The sequence below is a fragment of the Pristiophorus japonicus genome, chromosome 9 (genome assembly GCF_044704955.1).
Source record: "Pristiophorus japonicus isolate sPriJap1 chromosome 9, sPriJap1.hap1, whole genome shotgun sequence".
In the NCBI taxonomy this organism is placed as follows: Eukaryota; Metazoa; Chordata; class Chondrichthyes; family Pristiophoridae; genus Pristiophorus; species Pristiophorus japonicus.
This window is the reverse complement of record NC_091985.1, coordinates 149,109,679-149,130,726: the sequence shown is the minus strand read 5'-3', so window position 1 is coordinate 149,130,726 and position 21,048 is coordinate 149,109,679. Positions and strand designations below refer to the sequence as shown.

The following is a 21,048-nucleotide window of genomic DNA, read 5'->3' as shown; positions in this document are numbered from 1 at the left end:
AAGACTGTTGCTTGGAGGCAGGTCTTACCAATGGTGAGTAAAATGACCTGCAAAAAAAGGTTAATGAACTTCTTGTAACTTTTTTCCCCCCAGTTGGGAAGCTTTTAAAAGCCAGCAAAGAACGACTAAAAAAATGATTAAGAAAGGGAAGATAGACTATGAAAGTAAACTAGCACAAAATATAAAAACAGATAGCAAGAGTTTCTATAGGTATATAAAAAGGAAAAGAGTGGCTAAAGTAAATGTTGGTCCCTTAGAGGACGAGACCGGGGAATTAGTAATGGGGAACATGGAGATGGCAGAAACTCTGAACAAATATTTTGTTTCAGTCTTTACGGTAGAGGACACTAACAATATTCCAACAGTGGATAGTCAAGGGGCTATGGAGGGGAGGAACTTATCACAATCACTAAGGAGGTGGTACTTAGCAAGATAATGGGACTAAAGGCAGATAAATCCCTTGGACCTGTTGACTTGCATCCTCGGGTCTTAAGAGAAGTAGCGACAGGGATTGTGGATGTATTGGTTGTAATTTACCAAAATTCCCTGGATTCTGGGGAGGTCCCAGCAGATTGAAAAACTGCAAATGTAACACACCTATTTAAAAAAGGAGGCAGACAAAAAGCAGGGAACTATAAACCAGTTAGCCTAACATCTGTGGTTGGGAAAATGTTGGAGTCCATTATTAAAGAAGCAGTGGCAGGACATTTGGAAAAGCAAAATTCAGTCAGAGTCAGTATGAATTTATGAAGGGAAAGTCATGTTTGACAAATTTGCTGGAATTCTTTGAGGGTGTAACGAACAGGGTGGATAAAGGGGAACCAGTGGATGTGGTGTATTTGGACTTCCAGAAGGCAATTGACAAGGTGCCACATAAAAGGTTACTGCACAAGATAAAAGTTCACAGGGTTGGGGGTAATATATTAGCATGGATAGAGGATTGGCTAACTAACAGAGAACAGAGAGTTGGGATAAATGGTTCATTCTCTGGTTGGCAACCAGTAACTAGTGGGGTGCCGCAGGGATCCATGCTGGGACCCAACTATTTACAATCTATATTAATGACTTAGAAGAAGGGACTGAGTGTAACGCAACCAAGTTTGCTGATGATACAAAGATGGGAGGTAAAGCAATGTGTGAGGAGGACACAAAATCTGCAAAAGGACATAGACAGGCTATAAGTGAGTGGGCAAAAATTTGACAGATGGAGTATAATGTTGGAAAGTGTGAGGTCATGCACTTCGGCAGAAAAAAATCAAAGAGCAAGTTATTATTTAAATGGAAAAAAATTGCAAAGTACAGCGGGACCTGGGGGTATTTGTGCATGAAACACAAAAGGATAGTATGCAGGTACAGCAACTGATCAGGATGGCCAATGGTATCTTTGCCTTTATTGCAAAGAGATGGAGTATAAAAGCAGTCTTGCTACAGCTATATAAGGTATTGGTGAGGCCACACCTGGAATACTGCGTGCAGTTTTGATTTCCATATTTATGAAAGGATGCACTTGCTTTGGAGGCAGTTCAGAGAAGGTTCACTAGGTTGATTCTGGGGATGAGGGGGTTGACTTATGAGGAAAGGTTGAGTAGGTTGGGCCTCTACTCATTGGAATTCAGAAGAATGAGAGGTGATCTTATCGAAACGTATAAGATTCTGAGGGGGCTTGACAAGGTGGATCCAGAGAGGATGTTTCCACTGATGGGGGAGACTAGAACTAGAGGGCATAATCTTAGAATAAGGAGGGCTGCCCATTTATGAGGGAGATGAGGAGAAATTTCTTCTGAGGGTTGTAAGTCTGTGGAATTCGCTGCCTCAGAGAGCTGTGGAAACTGGGACATTGAATAAATTTAAGGCAGAATTAGACAGTTTCTTAAACAATAAGGGGATAAGGGGTTATGGGGAGCGGGCAAGGAACTGGAGTTGCGTCCATGATCAGATCAGCCATGATCTTATTGAATGGCGGAGCAGGTTCGAGGGGCTGCATGGCCTACTCCTGCTCCTATTTCTTATGTTGTTATGTTTGCTAGGTCATTATATTGAGGACTGTGGAACCAAGGTGGGTAGTTGAGTTACAGATCAGCCATGGTCTAATTGAATGGCAGAACATGTTCAAGGGACTGAATGGCCTATGTGTAGGTACTCTGTTCCTATGTCCAGAGTTATAGGGAGAGTGCGGGGCACTGGAGTTAGATTTAGATTGCACTAACAAAGGATTACCTTCAAGAAACAATCTTAGTGAAGATACTCAAAATACAAAAACAATTTTATATACATTCATGTGCAGAATATGTTTTTAAAATCTTTTTAATTATGTTATAAATCTTAGTTTGCATCGTTGGCCAACTGAAGAGGAAAAAGCGACAAACTATTTTCAAATGATCCCATTGATGTGGTCGATGCAACCTCTTTTACTGGTTGCTCTTTGTAATTTTTCAAATGTAGCAATTGATGCTTTGCTGCTTGTTGATACACTGCTCATACAGTGCCTACATTTTGTGATTTGTCACTGTTTTGTCAATAAAAATAACTTAGCCAGTGAATTGCAGGCGTGATACAAATTTAAATGAACTAAAGTGTGACACTCGTACAATTTCTCTGTTGTAGCTAGATTAAATAACTGTAGATTTTATCATATTTCCTCTCAGCCTTTTCTCTAATGCTAAGTTCAGTTTATTAGTCTATATTGAGCCATAAGTCCCAGAATCGAGCTTACTCCTCTTCTCTGAATCTCCTTGAACATATTTTGATGGTAGGGTGCCCCAAAATGTACACAGCATTTGATCGCAGCAACTGATCTATAGAAGTTTGAATAATATCCCAGTACATAATTAGAGTTATTGGTAAGTTTGATGCTTTTCCTAATGCACTCAGTTTACTTCTTGTCTCCTTTATTAGTGTTCATTACCTTACATTGATCTATGTTAAAATCTACCTGCTGTCAACTTCATTAGTCCAAGTTAATGGGTCTATATTCTCTGGAGTTTAAAAGAATGAGAGGTGAACTCATTGAAACATATAAAATTCTTGGAGCGCGTGACTGGGTAGATGCTGGAACGACGTTTCCCCTGGCTGGAGCGTCTAAAACTACTGATCATAGTCTCAACATAAGCGATCAGCCATTTAGGATGAGATGAAAATAAATGTCTTCACTCAGGGTTATGAATCTTTGGAATTCTTTACCCCAAAGAGCTGTGGATGCTCAGTCGTTGAATATATTCAAGACTGAGAGCGATAGATTTTTGGACATTAAGGGAATCAAGGGCTATGGGGATAGGGCAGGAAAATGGAGTTGAGGTAGATGATCAGCCCATGATCTTATTGAATGGTAGAGCAGGCTTGAGGGGCCCTGTGGCCTACTCCTACTTCTTATGTTCTTATGATTCTTGTACTTGTCACTTGAAAACGTAGCATGCTGTCGTCAGAAAATGTATTGCTGGCACGAAAATTGCAGTTGGAAGCTTTCTTCGGACGAATGCCTCCGACCCCAAAAAAATCTACAAAAATACCTGGTGGTCTCGGGAATGTAGGATTCCGGTCAGAGGCCTTCATTTGCTGCGCAGCGTACGGGAACATCTCTTCCAGATACATACGCGTATGCTGGAATCGTGGGCCTGGACCACCAATTACTATCTAGTATTCTCATTGATAATGGGAGCTCTGTTTGTGTGAGCTCCAATTACTATCAATGAGAATACCCTCCGAAAACAAGAAACACAGCACAATAAATTAAAAAAAAAACTCACATATTTAAAATTAATTGAAATTGAATGTAATTAAATGTTTCAGAAAAAAATAGTTTTGAAACATTTTTAAATGTTTTTTTTAATCGGGTTAAAAATAAACTTACCTTAATGGACAGGGTTTTTAATTAATGAGTGATGAAATTAAATCTTTCTATGTTTTAAAACTCTTATGAAGCTTTTACCAGGCATAAGAGTTTGAAGGACATTCGCTGGGCAAGAGTGAGACAAAAAATATTTTGACAGATCGGAAAAGCTTGTTCTCGGGCATGCACATCGCGCGACGAGAATCGGCATTTGCGAGGCCTCGCCGGGTGTGTGCATATTTCATATGTGCCAGGCGAGGCTACAGCTTTCGGCCCACTATGTTCATGAATTTGCCGTCTGGACGATGGAGAATTGGGAGTGTTCACCATCATTCCGCCTTTGAAGTGACCGCAGCTTAAACATTGAAGTTGCGGTCTGTCATTCACAGCTCCTCCACCCCCACACAGCTAGCAATCAGTGTAATATCTCAAATCATGGAAACTGACAAAATCTTCAGCTCTTGCATAGTAAGTACGCTGTTAAATTCCCCACTAAAAGTTAGACCTGAAGGGATTAGGTGAAACTGGGGTTTTGGGTTTTGACAGCGTATTGACTGCTAAACAAAGGTCATGGCCCTGAAAAACTGATTTTAATTTTGTGCAATGTCAAATTTATCCATTTTGATTAAAAATTAAATTTTTAGAAACTTTTGAAAAAAGTATTAATTTTTTTTTAAGTTCATCTTTTTCAGGTATACCTTTTCCCAATGTGGGAGTCCCAATCTTTGTTTTGCTCTCTAACATTTTTGAAAACATTTTTAAGAGCTTCCTTCCTTGTTCGCTGTCTGTGAGAATTCTGCGTTTTGATTGGCTACCTAAACAGCTTGTTGACATCGCAACAGCTCATAGTGGGTGATCCCCACTATACTCCATTGATTTGAACTACGCGTCGGAAAACTCGAACTTCTCGCCGCAGAGATTGCAAGAATTTTGTGCGCAGCTTGCTTTTGGGGCCAGGGGCGAACGCCATTGCTTCGCTGCTGACTGCAAATTCTGGGCTAATATCCTTTGTATCTTTTGGTTAAATAGCAGGAAACCTTGTTGCTCTCTTGTTTTTTAGGTACCCTTTTCTATTTGTCATCATCATCTGTTTTCAATTGTTAACTGAGTTTTTTGTCCAATTCACTATTGTGCCATTTCTTCCATGAATTTTTAGAAGTACAGTCGAAATATTGGCTGCATCTGGGCACAGGCATGGTCAAGCTAAGGAATCCGTTAATACAATTCCAGGGGGGACAAATTGCATTTAGCTCCCACATGTTTCAGTTTCTGTATAAAATATATATTCGAGCATGTACAGTAATCGTGGCTTTCAAAAGGGTACCTGAAGGAAAAGAAATTACGGGGGAAGGGCGAGGGAGTGGGACTAGCTGAAGTGCTCTTGCAGAGAGCTGGCTTGGGATCGACGAGCCGAATAACCACCTTTTGTACTGTAACCATTCTATGATAACTTGTCAGTCAGGCAGGAACTCCCTTCAAAAGGTGAGAAAAGGTCAGTAGAAATCAGTTCGTGCCATTTGGTTAAGAAAGAAAGGACTTGCATTTATATAGCACTTTTCATGACCTCAGGACATCCTAAAGCACTTTATAGACAATAAAATATTTTGAAATGTGGTCACTAACAATGTAGGTACCTGCAGCAGCCAAGTTATGCACAGCAATGAGATAACTGGATAATTTGTTTTTGTGGCGCTGATTAAGGGATAAATATTGGCCACGACACTGGGAAAAATCCCATCACATCTTCAAAAAGTTCCATGTGATCTTTTACATCCACCTGATAGGATAGACGGGGACTCTTGTTTAACGTTTCATCCGAAAGACACTGCAGCAATCCCCCAGTACTGCACTGAAGTGCCAGCCTTTATTATGTGCTCCAATCTCTGGAGTAGGACTCAGAGGCAAGAGTGCTACCAGTTGAGTCACAGCTGACATCTTAATAATTGCTACTTGGGTAGGCCCATCATGGTTTCAGGGTATAAATGTAAAAGTTAATGTAAGCATTAATGCACAACATCAGCCAATTGGGGGTGATGGGGATATGGTTTGTTGCAAATACCAATGCAAGGTTTGTACAGCTGTCTTGTATTCCAATGTGAACGGGATGAGGGTTGGTGAATTCTAAATATGACAGCAAGAACTGCCTGGTATTCCAGTGGGAGGGGGAGATTGTTGAGTGCCAAATACGACAGCAAGAGCTGCCTGGTATTCCAATGGGAGGGAGATTGGCGAGTCTCTCAACATCAAGGGATGCAGATTTGAACTTTTATGGCGGACACCTGATTTAGCGGTTCATCGTCCGATCTGACTGCACCACATGAAGCACTATCAAGTCCTGATTATCGCTGCCAAAACTACTCACTATTCCAGTATCAACCTGGAATGCTAAGATAACCCCAGGTTTCTCGTATGCACTACAAACTATTGTCTTAAATACCTCTCTCCGCCCTCTCCACCTTCACCTCCAACAAGTGTGAGGAGCTCACAGACTTTTTGGTCACTAAGATTGAGTCCATCCCTTCAGCTGCCTCAGCTGTATCTCCACTCCCTTAGCCCCCCCAAGCCAAAGTTCCTCCCTGCCCCAGCCCTGATCTCGAATCTTTCTCTAGTTTCTCTCCTATCTCCCCTCGTGCCCTCTCCAAGCTCATTTTGTTCATTAGATCCACCTCCTGCTCCCTCAACCCTATTTTCCACCAAAATGCAACATGTTGTCATCTCCCAATTCTGTGCCCATCTTTCCCGCAACTCCATGTTTGAACCCCTCCAATCAGATTTCTGCCCGTCACAGCACTGAAATAGCCCTTATCAAAGTCATAAATGACACTCTGTAATTCTCGCCATGGTAAACTATTACTTCTCCCCTCTTAACCTGTCTGCAGCCTTTGACACGTTTGGCCACACCATTCTCCGCCAACGCCTCTCTTCCGTCATCCAGCTCGGTGGGACTGCCTCGCCTGATTCCATTCATATCTATCCAGTCGTGACCAGAGAATCATCTTTTCCCACTCCCTCACCATTACCTCTGGAGTCTCCCAAAGAAATATCCTTGGCCCCCCTCCTATTTCTCATCTTGCTGCACCTCGGCAACATCATCCAAAAACACGACATCGGGTTCTATATGTATGGTGACGACACCCAGCTCTACCTCAACACCACCTCTCTCGACCACTCCACTCGCGTTGATTTGTCATTTGTCAAAGCCACTGTATTCGATCCGTTCCTTAGCCAATGACTCCATCCCTCTCGCCACTGTTCGAGGCTAAGCCAGACCATTCTCAACCTTATCGTCCTGTTAGACCCTGAGCTGAGCTTCCAACACCATATTCCCGCCATCAAGAACGCCTATTTCTAATTCCATAACACCTCCAGTCTCTGTCCCTACCTCAGCTCATTTGCTGCTGAAACCCTCATCCATCCCTTCATTACCTCTGAACTCGACTATTCGAATGCTCTCCTAGCCTGCCTCCCACCTTACATCCTCTAAACTTGAGCTCATCCAAATCTCTGCTGCCTGTACACTAAATCGCACCAAGGTCCGTTCATACAGCATCCCAATGCTCACGTACATTGACTCCAGGTCCGGCAAAGCCTTTATTGTAAAATTCTCGTCCTTGTTTTCAAATCCCTCGATGGCCTCGCCCCCCCCACCCTATCTCTGTAATCTCCTCCAGCCCTACAATGCTCCGCGATTTCTGTGCTTCTCCAATCTGGCCTCATGTATATACTGAATTTTCTTCGCTCCATCATTGACGGCCATGCCTTCAGCTGCCTAGGCCCTAAGATCTGAAATTCCCACTGTCTTTCTACCTCTCTCTCTTTTAAGATGCTCCTTAAACCCTACCTCTGACCAAGCTTTTGTTCACCTGTTTTATTATCTCTTTATGTAGCTTGGTGTCTTTGGTAGCTTTGTTTGATACTTGCACCTGTGAAGGGCCTTGGAACGTTTTACTACATTAAAGGCAGTGTATAAGTGCAAGTTGTTACTGTTGTTCCAAATACTACTGTAAGAACTGCCTTGTATTCCAATGGGAGTGGTGATCTGCTGAGTTCTTAAAACATCATGCAAGAACTGTCCTTGTATTCCAAGGCAAACTCTTCAAAGGGCAGGTGTACAGCAACTTTCATTTTGGAATATTGGCTTGTGTTAAACTTGTGGTATATATAAGTGGTCTTGAATCAGAGAATGAGCAATATTAGTTTTTCACTCCACACTTTAGTGCTAGTTTATATCAAGTTGTCTAAACCTAACTTTTTGTGGGGTTTTTTTCAGCGAAGATGTCAAGAAAACTAAGCTTGCCGACTGAACTGAAGCCTGATTTAGGTAAGTGCGGCGGCTAACACAACACCTGGTGTTGAAATGTTCTTTGTATGATTACATTTATTTGCGTATGTAACTAAAAACAACAAATGGGTAGTATATTTTGATCCACCAAACTGTAAGGTAGCTCTTACAGTTTCAATGCAAGTTGTTTCCATGTTACCCCAGTTATAGCAGGGTGTTTAAATTCTGTTCACTGCTCTGTCTATAAGTACCAACCTTTGTACTTAGAATGAGCTTAAAGAAGAAGAAAACTGACTCCTGTTATGGTTGTGAGTTTAGCCAATACGTAGCTGCAGATACAGAGCAGTAAAGTTTTAGGTTCAGCCATGCCATCAGCAGATGTACTGCTGCAGCAAGTAGTCAAGGCTTTGACAGTACCTCACAAACCTGGGATTTTCACCACCCAGAGGGACAAGGGCAGCAGGTACATGGGAACTCCATCACCTCCGAGTCGCACACACCACCCTGACTTGGACATGTATCATCCTTCCTTCATCGTCGCTGAGTCAAAATCCTGTGACACTCTGCCCAACAGCATTATGGGAGTACCTTCACTACATGGACTGCAGGGGTTCAGGAAGGAGGCCACCTTCTCAAGGGCAACTAGGGATGAGCAAAAATGCTGGCCTTGCCAGTGACACCCATATCCCAAGAATACATTTTAAAATACCCATGGCCATGAAAGGATAATTGGCCAGAGCTCCCAGGCCCAATTGCTCTTCAATGAACCTGGGATAGAGAGGAAAATTCAGCCAGGGTTCCCTCTGCTGATTGCTATCCAGTGAGCAGATTTGAAAATACACATGACATCAGATCCAGAGAGGATTGTGCTCAGCTGTAAAAGCCCTGCAGTCGAATAGCTTCCCAACACTTGCAGTCCCAAGGTTCTCTTTCAATAATAGACATTTGAGTGAGGTATTGGGGGTGCTTGGCATCTTAGTACACCAGTGTAACAATTTCCATTCATGACACATGCTGTGCTCGTTGTGCCCCCTCGGTGTCGCTTACTGTTAAATTGTAAATACTTTTGTGCTGTAGGCTTGTATCCAATAGGAACCTGATTAGGCTGTCGCAAATCATTTCATTCAGGATGTTTACTGCAGGCAGATTCTGTGGGCCTTCATTCCATTAATACTGGTTGGATTGAAACCCGAGCGTTGTCGCTCACTATCTCATTCCGTACCCTCTAGATTTTCAGATCCTTGTCCGAACACCCTATAATTTCAGGTTCATGAATGTGGGGGGAGGGGGAGGAGGTTGGAATTGAAAATCAAAACAGTCCATTTAATTCACAGCATCAGCACAGGATCTTAGCCTTGCATGTCATAAACTCAGATAACCTTTGTTCTGAGTCTTTAGCCATTCTAGATGTGAAACTTCTATACACTATTTAATCAGCACATTAGCAGCAGATTTAATTTAACAGCAAGTACTTTTTGCAACTCTTCCTGTCCAAGTAATAGAGCCAACTGGATTCACAAGCAACATACTGAGATCAAATTGAATGCTTTAGAGGTCACTTTGTTTAGATTTAGTAAGTAGGAATCGTATTCCTGTTGTTAAGTCCCTCTGTAGGACTTGTTGCTCTCTGTGAAGTTTGTTAGTAACTGTAACGCAACTGCCAGTTATGTCATGTAATCACATCACTCCCAATTTAATTACCCGAAATGTTGTTCTATTCACAGTCCTGGACAGTGAATACTTCTTTCTCCAACAGAAGCTTTTGTTGCTGCTGCTGGTCCCACTGTGTTTCTCCTAACACCTCCTTCAGTGATTTCCTGTCACACATTGCCAGGTTCCGATCATTGTACACAACCTCTAATATTTTTGCAGTTATTTTCACGTACCGCATCTGTTGCAGCATCCTATCTTTTGGCACATTCTTAAACTTTTCTGTACAACAATATCTGCTGATCGCTGAGAAATTATAAATGACAAAGTATTAACATTTTAGATGGAGCTTTTGTGGTGTTCCTGAGATTTCAATTTAATGCTCAGATTTTAGCCAGAGTGTTTTTCTGTCTAAGGTAGCACCAAAGTGTCCCAAGTGACTATGCAGATTAGTGTAGATCTGTTCTGCCTTATACATGGTCGTACTTTACATCCTGTTCAGATTTGAGTGTCCTTATCAATGGGGTACTGAGGTGAATGATTAGCCATGATCTTATTGAATGGCGGTGCAGGCTCGAAGGGTCGAATGGCCTACTCCTACACCTATTTTCTATGTTTCTGAGGTCTTGTGATGGCACTAATCCCTTACCAGGCCTTTAGGTTATCCTTCACCCATCACTGCCCAAGATCTGCACTTCTCACTCGCTGAATTATGAAACCCTATTGGTGTCAGAGTCTGGACCAGTAAAGTTACAAGGAGGAACACAGGAGAGAAGAGGTAGAATGTGGATCACGATTAGATTTCAACAGATTTAGTGGTTTGTGTTTGCTCAGATGAAGACAGTGGTGTGTAACAACCTTGAAAGTGACTCATCTTCATAAAAAAATCCTGCTTGTCCTTCACGAGGAGGCAGTCCTATGCGCATCCCTGACCCAAGTGGGGACAGGAAAATCGGCAGGGTGTTTAATGGGTGGCTGATCCAGTATCGCTTGTTTTCCACCATCGCCGAGAGTTAAAATCAGCCCTTTGTTGTTGACCTGTTGTGCTTGCCTCCTCTCTGTTCAGTCCTATGTAGGTTTTTGACTATCTCCCATTTTCCACTTCTGTTAAAAAGCCTTTCAGGAAGTCACAAAGCGCTTAACTTGGAAATATTTTTGAAGTCGTCACTGTTGCAATGTAGGAAAATGGGGCACCCGTTTTTCACACAGCAAAATCCCACAAAGAGCAGTGATATAATGTTACGTTAGTTGAAAGATAAATATTGGCCAGGACACTACGAAGAACACCATGCTCTTCTTCGAAATAGTGCCATGGGTTCTTTTACACCCACCTGAGAGCGCAGACGTTTCATCTAAAAGACAACACCTCAATACTGCACTGGAGTGTCAGTCTTGATTTTGTGCTCATAGTCTCTGGATTGGGACTTGAACCCACAAACCTCTGACTCAGATGCGTGCATGTTTCCCACTGAGCTACAGCTGACAATGTTGGTGGATATGTACCTGGAATATTCTAGGTTGACACTCGACTGCAGTACTGATGAGAGTGCTGCATTGTCAGGGATGCTGTCTTTCAGATGAGACTGAGACCTGCATCTTCCCCCATTTAGAAATTTGAGGAGGAGCAAGGAGTTCTCCCAGTGTCTTGGCCAGTATTCATCCTCAACCAACAACTCCAGAAAAACACATGATTTGGTCATTCATTTCATTTGCTGTTCATGGGACCTTGCTGTGTGCAAATTGGCTGTGTTTGTCTGCACAGCAGCAGTGTGAAAACACTTGAAAATGTAATGCTTTTGCTGTGACGTGTGTTGGGACATTCTGAAGATGTGAATGGTGCTATATAAATGGAACTTAATTCATTCCCCCTTTTTATTGTCTGTCCAGGTATGATGCAAGACATTTTTGTTGGATGCTTGAGATGATTTAAGTACATTAGTAAATCTGGGCCCAAATCTTTTATTCCAGCTGGTTTAATGTTCGAATGAAAATCAGGCCTTTCATTGGTCCTCGGATTGTGGCTTGCAGTCTCATATTACACACGAGCCTCTTTTGAGCTACTGATTTACTGTGACTTGTTTAAAATAGTCACCAAAAGTGTTTCTCATAGAAATACATAGAAGTTGCGACATAGAAAGCAGTTTAAGATCATAACGCGAGTGTTTCTAACTTTGAAACCTTGTGATTAACGGAGCGAGAGTTTAACTATCGATCAATCTCAGTGAATGAGCAAGTGCTACAATTGCGGAAGTTATCTACATTAGATTAAACAGAGCATTTGACACCTTGTTAAATGGTGAGGAGTGGCTACTATTCAGTCTAATTACAGTGAATGAAATTTAATCCCCATGATAGATTGACAAACACATTTCCTACCCTGTTAAATGTACTACTCTGTGGAGCAGAGGTTTCCAAACTGTGCATCTCCACATCCCCACCTCCAGACCTAACAATTTGCTCTAAATGTTCAAGCAAATTGGCCTTATTTGTGCTTATATTTCTTCTTTGCTGTCTGCCTGGAGGTTTGGGAGGAGCTGTTGTTAATGCTGTTGATTCAGGAGGGTTAAATGCTTAAACAGAAATCTGTTAATTTCAGCAACTTGAGATATCTGCAAATTAATGGAACAGAGAGTTAAACTTCACATATGTGCATCAAGTCTCGTGTTTAGGCCCATGCAGACAAGCAGCCTGTGCTGTGGAGTGCCTCACTACTTCGAAACAATGCAACGGATCAGTGTATGGTGGGAGCACTCGTACAGTTTTTAAATGGGCATTATGTCTGCCTCTTTCCATAAATACAGTCCCTTTGTACAGTCTTTCTTTCCTTGACTCCAAATAATGTATGGCAGATCCGAATGTAAATACGGGCATTTTCTATGGTGCTGAAACAGGAAAGAAGCATTACTGAACATTTTCCAAACTGGATTGTGGAATGCCTTGCTTTTCACTTCCTCCACTTATCTGAAGGCAGTAACTCATGACTGCATACAAATTCACAGGATCTGAAAGCACTCGTGTACATTTGTCTGTTTCTGGTCTGTTGGAACATCCTCAAAGTTAATTAATTGCTGTGAAATGACCATTTGTGCTCACACATCCTCTCGATTGTGTCTCTCAGACAAGTGCTTGTCCTATCTTACCTGTCCCAGGGATTTATTGGTTTTCTGATTCAAAGCTCTGTTTCTATAAGGTCGAGTCCCAGGGTGCACACATTTTGACATCCTCTGATTTTAAAAAAAACCTTCAGGAAATACTGTTTTGGCATGTTGCGCCTCTCCCATTCATCTCGGTGTTGATCTTTAGGTCCCTTGGGATTTTGATTCCCTCCCTTACTCCCCTCTTATTGTTAAAGTGTTGGTAGAATTTTTGCCATTATATTTTGCATCCAATTATTTGTCCCTTCTAGTTTACTCTTGGCTCCCCAAATCGATGACCTGCTCCTCATCCTCTTCTACCTACATGTTTTTCTTAAACTTCCTTTTAATTTACCTATTGATCCATTTTGGAGAGTTTGTATTTATTTTCCTTTTGTTATGCTCTCTATGTACTTGCTCTGCATGTCCCACTTCATGTTTTTGAAGATGTTCATTTATCCTCCTCCAGTAAATTCTTGAGGAAAATCCACCGACCTTGCTGCTCAGCTCAACCTTCATGTCCCTGAAGTTATATACTCGGGTTGGTTACCTGCCTTCACTGTTTCCCAACTCCAGTTGAAAGTTAGCATCATCAGCTACTTCTGCTATTTGATTAATACCTGGGTCATTCACAGGAACCAAGTCTTAAAGAAAAAACGCTTCTTCTGGGCTCCTTGAAGTACCGAATCCGGAATCAGTCATGAACTGTGATAAGCTCAGAGTCCTTGCCACTTGATCATTCCTCATTGAAGGAATGGTTAATGTCTCCTGTCTGTGGTACCTTCTGTTCCTCACTCACCCTTCTAATATTATTGTCAAGTGACAAGGCATTAACCTGATGCGTCTGTAGCAAACCCCAAATGTTCACCTGGCCCATTTCTCATTGAACAGAACAAACCTGGAGGGTTTCATAGCATTGTTTTATTTTACTGTAGGGTTCGCTCTCCTGCCTTAGCCTCCCAGTGTGCCTAATGTATAAGGCATCCACCTTCAACTTTCCTGTTTGTCTCCCTTCTTATCCATCCTAAATGCCATCTGTTTGCAGGTTATCTTCACTTCTATCATCTAGGATTACCCATGTCTTCTGTGACATGGTAGTTCTTGGTTGTCCAGCTGTTGAAAAGATTTATGTGGCTTAATCTGTTCTTCCGCAGAAAGTTAATCGTTTTCATCTTTGGAATCATATTTTTTATACTATGGATATGAAAAGCTTAGAAGTACATTTTTTTTTTTAAAAGGTTTTTTTCCCCCTCATCAAGGTGAAAGATGTCAGTGCTGTGGAATGGAACCGCTTTCCACTTTGGGCATCAGAAATCAACAGGAGGTACTTCCAGGGTCAGGCATACAGCAAGCAGATAGAAACACCAGGATATAGGAAGTCGAAGAGACCGAAAAGGTCATTTGGCTCGGTACAAAATAGTGACGCTGAAGTGCTTAATAATGTTGCCCGAACCTCAAATTCAGAAGCAGCCTGAGCCACACTGTGAACGTGTCCCTTTCCCACATCAGCATGCCCACACAAGCTGTTGGCAGGTTTGCAATGTGGACTTGTGACCACTTGGAAGTAAATTGAGAGTGTCCAAACTCATTTCATTCCAGGTCCTTTTTGCCACCAGAGAGATGAGATCTTATCCCATTACTCACTGCTCGTTTCATTGCCAAAATCCCAAAGATTAAAGGTTTGAATTGAAAATTCAGATAGTTTGTTGCCTTTGTTATTGCAGCAGCGGGCTCATGAAATGTCAGTCATATTCCCAGCCCCTCTTCATTCATCCTTGGGTTACAGGTTGAAAGTAGAATCCACCCAGTCATATTAATGTATTAATATATTATGTATTTGAAATGTCCAGCAAAAGAGTAATAGCATGTTTTTAACTTAGCTTTTATGGACAAGACAACCTTTATACCTGAAACAAGGCATTTATTTCAAGAGAACAAAAAGCAAAAGACTGCAAGTGCTGGAAATAAAAACAGAAAATGCAGGTCAGGCAGCATCTGTGGAGAGGAAATATTAACTCTAGCTTCCTCTCTCCACAGATATTGCCTGACCTTTGAGTGTTTACAATTTTTTCTGTGTCTATTTATTTCAATAGCTTGCTTTGTGAGTTATCAGTGATGACATGGGCACTGGACTGAAGCACTGGGTTTCAAACTAGCTGCTAAAGTTAAAAATATAAGCAGTGGTGGTATAACTACAGGGTGACGATCTAGTGTGACAGTGGTGGATCAAGGATTCTGAAACTTGAAGGCAATCAAACTTCCATGTCTAATTTCAGGAGCCAATAATCTTCATGATATCTCTGATGCATTATGAACAGAGTAGGCTACATCATTTACTGCTTTTGTTTGATGGAAGAACATCATTACTACACCTGCAGGCCTGTTGTGTTTTAATTTTAAATTGAGAGGTCATTCTTTATATAATGGGCAACTGGAGCATCAGTTATCTCTCCGGCATACTAATAAAACACAAGAATGTCGGGGGTCCAGTGGACTAGATAAACCAAGTGAGGCAATCACTGGTTAGAATTTTAAACAGAAATTGCAGCAGACTCAGAAGGTTAGAATGCAGAAGGGCAGTTAGATATTATTTTGTTGAAGTCAAGCAAGGCAATCCACTAATGTGGGGAAGTGTATTTTATATAATTACACGAAAACAAGTTTTTCTGATTGAATTAACTATTGTCAGTGTGCCTTCAAAAAATATTGGAGAAGCTCACTTGGGAGCATGATAGACATGGGTATCTGGTTCAGATCACAAGAGGGTCCCATTGCTAGACCCCTAAGTTATGTTATTGTATAGCTAGATATTGGGCAGTGTGGGCATACCACGACAGAAGTGACCAGCACAACTGTTCCTGAGAGAGTCTCTACTGAAATTATCGAAGCCCCTAATGAAACCAGGTGGTCTGAGCACCCCCTAACTGTTGTCATCATCTATCTGATTAAAGGACGTACTCATTTGCAACAGCAAAATGCTCTGATTGGGTCCCCTTGATCACATGGCCTGATTGCTGATTGGTCCCCTTGGAGGAAAAGACTCTTCCGGCAGTTTCTCTGGAATGTGTAATTAGAACCACCCTGCCTACATAATCAGTGACTTTGCAAAGTGTAATTCGAGCCATTCTGACTGCCGACTCCAGACAGCTCACTTAGCCCAAGTTCCTCTCCCACGAATTCATAACCTTCTCCCCCAACAAGTTCCTAACCTTACCCTACCCTGTCATAAATGGAGTATTGTGTGTGGGTCACAGATTGGTTTATTGGGTATGAAGTGAATAGTGACAGTGTCGTTACTTCCGGCTTTCGTCCACTCCGATTATATCACTTGTCACACACGAACCAAGCTTACCGAGAAACCAACCAGGTGTAGAGGAGGAAAGGGAGAACATGGCGCGTGTAAAGGGGGTAGGATTGGAAGAACATGATCCGCCTTCCCTGAATATCTCTCTTCCCCCCACCAGCCCTCTCTCTCTCTCTCTCTCTCTCTCTCTCTCTCTCTCTCTCTCTCTCTCTCTCTCCCCAGTCTCTCTCTCTCTCTCTCTCTCTCTCTGCCCAGTCTCTCTCTCTCTCTCTCTCTGCCCAGTCTCTCTCTCTCTCTCTCTCTGCCCAGTCTCTCTCTCTCTCTCTCTCTCTCTCTCTCTCTCTCTCTCTCTCTCTCTCTCTCTCTCTCTCTCTCTCTCTGCCCAGTCTCTCTCTCTGCCCAGTCTCTCTCTCTCTCTCTCTCTCTCTCTGCCCCGCTCTCTCTCTCGCTCTCTCTCTCGCTCTCTCTCTCTGCCCAGTCGCGCTCTCTCTCTCTGCCCAGTCTCTCTCTCTCTCTCTGCCCAGTCTCTCTTTCTCTCTCTCTCTCTCGCTCTGCCCAGTTGGTCTCTCTCGCTACCCCAGTCGGTCTCGCTCTCTCTCTCTCTGCCCCAATTTCTCCTACCACTGATTTTTCCCCTCTATCAGAAGGCCGCATAAATGTTTGTGTAGATAATCACAGCGATATTCCAGGCAAAAGTCCTGGCGATAACCCAAAAGCCCTAGAAGCAACTCCAGTAGCAATGAGCTCCACGCGATTCGTGGTTCGGCCGCACTTCCTGCTTCTTCGTATAGCGCACTGCGCGTACGTGACCGGATCGAGCGTGCATGCACAAAAAGGGGGCCGAGTCTAAGGCACGCATGCACAGAAGGACACAAAAAAGTTGTTGTCAATAATCACTCCACTGATTAAAAGGCTGATAAATATCTACATGAACCTGTAACTGATTGATGCTCTGTTGATAACCTTAGTTGATGCTCTGACAACAAAGAAAATGCAGGAGAATTTAAGGAAGTGTTATTTGAAGCTCTGATCACTTGTTAATTGATGATGGCGGTAAAATTACAATGTAATAAAACTGGAGTACAGGGACTCAGCTGATGAAAAGACCAGGTAACAGAAATTGAGGAAAAGGTGGAGGGAGAAATCCTCAAGCTTAAAAAAAAAGTTGCAACAAAAGGAAGTGAAGTAAGTAAAGTGGGAAATGTCATTGAAAAAGCACTGAACCACTTAAACATATCATGTGTTTTTCCACTACAGGTCTCTGACTGACTGTTGCCTGTACTGTGCTCAGTGTAATAGGCTGATTAGAATGTTAACCTTCAGAGAATGGGAATGCCAGTAACTTTTAAATCATTCAAGTTTAAAAGTTCTCAAGTAGTCCATTAAAACTTAACTTGGCTTTGTACCAGAATGCAGCTTGGTGCGAGATCACCTCCAGAACATAGTCAAATCACTTTTTGTTCCAAGAATTAGATGATCAATGTGATCCCAAGATTTGCTAATGTTGATGCTGAAAACACTACGTATTGATGCAAAAGTGGTAGTATAATTGTACCTTAAAACTGTAGTGTGACAATGGTGGTGATATAACTGCAGGGTGACTATGTAGTGTGGTAATGGTGGTGATAGCTTCAGGGTGACGATGTAGCGTGGTAATGGGAGTAATATAACTTCAAGGTGACAATGTGGTGTAATGGTAGTGATATACCTGCAGGATATATAACGGCACGCTGCTGGGTTTTTCTCTCCTGTGTATAGGGCTTCATAAAAGAAACATTTGCAATATTTATTGCCCAAATGTGATTTTATTTTCCTTGTTTGGGGAGGGGCTCATCATTTAAAGTTAGAGCACTGACCTCCATTCTTCACTCTCTGCCAATGACAGAGCTTGGATTTGGGTCAAAGAGCAGAGGCAAATGCCTTAATCATCACCTGGAAGAAACGAAGCAGCTTAAAAGAAGTGTTGGGAGTGTGACTTCTCTATACATGCATTTCTTTAGTAAGGCTCTGCTTCTGAGACACTTAATAATGGGACGAGTCTTTAAATCAATCTTTGATCAACATGCATGTTCATTTTGGATATTAATTTTCAATCACCAATCGATCCTTTCTGCAAAATCTGCAGTAATTTCCAAATATCTGCAATGAGTTAAGACGCATCGAAATTCTTATCGTTACATTTCTGGTGCATTGAAAATTCTATGAAATCATTTTCTTCGGTGTGTAACTGGAAATACGCACAGATACTGTATGTCTGAATGTTTCTGTTTTTGCAAAAAGGTGCTACTTATACAATCAGATCTCCCCAATCTATATTCCACTATGGCGATCCCCCAACAGTTTTCTCCATTAGCAGTCTACACCATTATTTCTTCCATGGTTAGTCCTTACAGTCATGCTTCTCAATCTGAATTGATGGGAATCAATGGCCATAAACTTCAGGGCCGTGCGAATCCCCAAGGTGGTGGACGGGGTGTGATACGCCAGCCCGCAGCTGCCAAAGTTCATGGGGTCATTGGCAAGTGCAGAAGAAGCAGGCTTTTTCTGCCTGTCGGGGTGGGGCCAGGGGTACATTTAGCTTCTCCCCCAGCACAAGAGGCTGTATACAATGGAGTAAATAGCTGCCAGGGATTGGGGGTGTTGTGCCCCCCTCCCCCACCACCCTCAAACAAATGTATCCTGTCACCTTTATACAGAGCTTCTTTTAAATGTTTAAAACAAAAACATTAATTCTCTCTCTCTCTTCTCTTTCCCCCCCCTCCCCCCAGTTTAACTCGCCCCTGTTAGTGAAAAGCCTTGGGCCGTTTGCTACATAAAGGAAAGTTACTGTTATCATTGACTATGAAAGCAAGCAGACCCCACAGAAGCATGGCTGAAGCACCAGTGGGGTGTATCCCAATTGGAACAAGTGTTGCTGGGCATCTGCGTGCAACTGGAGAAATACCACGCAGTCCGGGACCCCATTCTTAAAGGCTGCTTTGGCACAATCCCTAACTCCTCCCTTCCCCCCCCCCCCCCCCCAAAACTACATCTCAGGAGCAGAAACAGAGTCCCACCTTTTGGCGGGAAAAGGCAACAACTTCAACCAGTAACCATTAATCGACAACTTAATGACCCAAGTGCACGCCACACACGAAGAATCATTGATTTAGCCATTAAACCTCACCTTGCCAAAGAACATAATGCATCAATGTACACCCCTCAAGCACAAAGTAATCAAATTCATTAAAAAATTCAATGAAAAGGGCAAAAAAAAATCAAGGAGAAATATTGGGGAGAATGAGGATGAGAAGCAAAATCTCTATCAATACTACTTAGTAGTATTTTTGAGTTTGAATTGCTGTCCCATTGGTCCATGTTTACTATCATCAGATTTTTCCAGTGCGTGTGGATTAACAGATCTGACTCTTAAATTACTGTGTCAACAAATCAACTAAGTGGGAAGAAATTTATTTGAAATATAAAATTGCATTACAAAATGTCCAATTCCGTTAATTGATTACATCCAGATAATTTAAGGTGGAGGTACCCTGATTTGTGCTCTGGTCTATTTCAATGACGGATCTTTACTTCTCCTGTTTCAAAATCAGATGTGAGAGACAACTCTTTCAGCCGTTCCCGCAGTTCCAGTGTTACCAGCATTGACAAGGAGTCCCGAGAGGCGATCACAGCTCTTCACTTCTGTGAGACTTACACCCGAAAGGCAGACACCTGCACATCGCCATGTTTGTGGGTTGGGACTACACTTGGCACTGTACTGGTCATAGTATTGAATCTGCCATCTGGAGGAGAGCAGAGACTTACTCAGCCGGTCATCGTGTCTCCCAGTGGTAACAGCATTTGTACAGTCATATTTCAAGTATAAGTCCATTGTAGAGAAAAGAATAGAAGTATATAATGTTATAACACTCCTGTGCAGTGTCTTGGGACGTTTTGCTGTGTTAAAGATGTTATATAAATGCAAGTTGTTGTTGATAGGGTGAGTTTAAGTAAGGTGGGAGGAGGCTGATGTGGAGCATAAGCACCGGTATTTATTGACCTGTTGGGCTGAATGGCCTGTTTCTGTTCTGTAAATTCTATGTAAATAGTAGTCAGTTTTGCAACTCAAATTACAAAATACCCATATATGGGTAGTGGCACCAAAAGCTTAACAGTTTACAGAAGAGCATTACACCAACCCTATGCATCCCATTCAGTGCTGAGAAAGTCAAGATGGGAGATCTGTTCAGAAAGTTTTTCACCCCCCTCATCTCCAGTCTATAGTGGTTGCCAACTATCTTTGCTTATTGGCTTGGGCAAGCAGACAGTGAGGAAGTTTAGAAAATAGAACAGAAGACTGGGAATCTGCGGGAAAGCTCATTTCACTAAGAATTTCAGTGTTGTGCAAATCCTGTATCCCATTTGCAGGGGGGTGAGGGGAGGGGAAAGAGAGGGAGAGAGTGTATAGCCTTGCTTCCCAGGCCTCAGAGAAGGTTTATTTCTTGGTGCTGGGTTCTGTCCGGTCCAAAAGCCATGTGGCAGAGGCTTGGTAAAGGTGGCCAACTCCATCCTAGAGTTTGTGCTGTATACTATTGGGAAATTGTGACCCAGACAGCAATTTTACAAGGGTATTAATCATCCAGGTTCAGGTACAATACAGACTGTATTTGTGTCACAGCAGGCAGGCGTTTAATGGATCCAATACCACCTTTGCTAAGTTAACTGCTTCACATTAGAAATGACAGCAACGGTGCAGCTTCTATGTGATGGGAGTGGATTTTTAAAGAAGGAGCACTGAGTTTGTGTTATTAAATTCGGAGTGAGGAAGGTCGGGTTATCGGTTTAGGCCAGTTACCTTTTGCCTGGCAAAAGA

The 21,048-nt window shown here is 42.4% G+C and overlaps 1 protein-coding gene across 4 annotated transcripts in view; it reads left to right on the top strand.

Annotated features, from left to right (window-relative positions):
- LOC139273272 (syntaxin-binding protein 5) overlaps positions 1-21,048 on the top strand; it is a 268,702-nt gene that overhangs the window by 227,135 nt on the left and 20,519 nt on the right. For 3 of the 4 annotated variants that reach the window (XM_070889952.1, XM_070889951.1, XM_070889954.1), the window contains 2 exons: positions 8,097-8,147; positions 19,787-20,026. In XM_070889952.1, coding sequence (XP_070746053.1) covers positions 8,097-8,147; positions 19,787-20,026 — 291 coding nt within the window. The remainder of the gene's footprint in view (positions 1-8,096; positions 8,148-19,786; positions 20,027-21,048) is intronic. The other variant, XM_070889953.1, reaches the window with a different exon arrangement.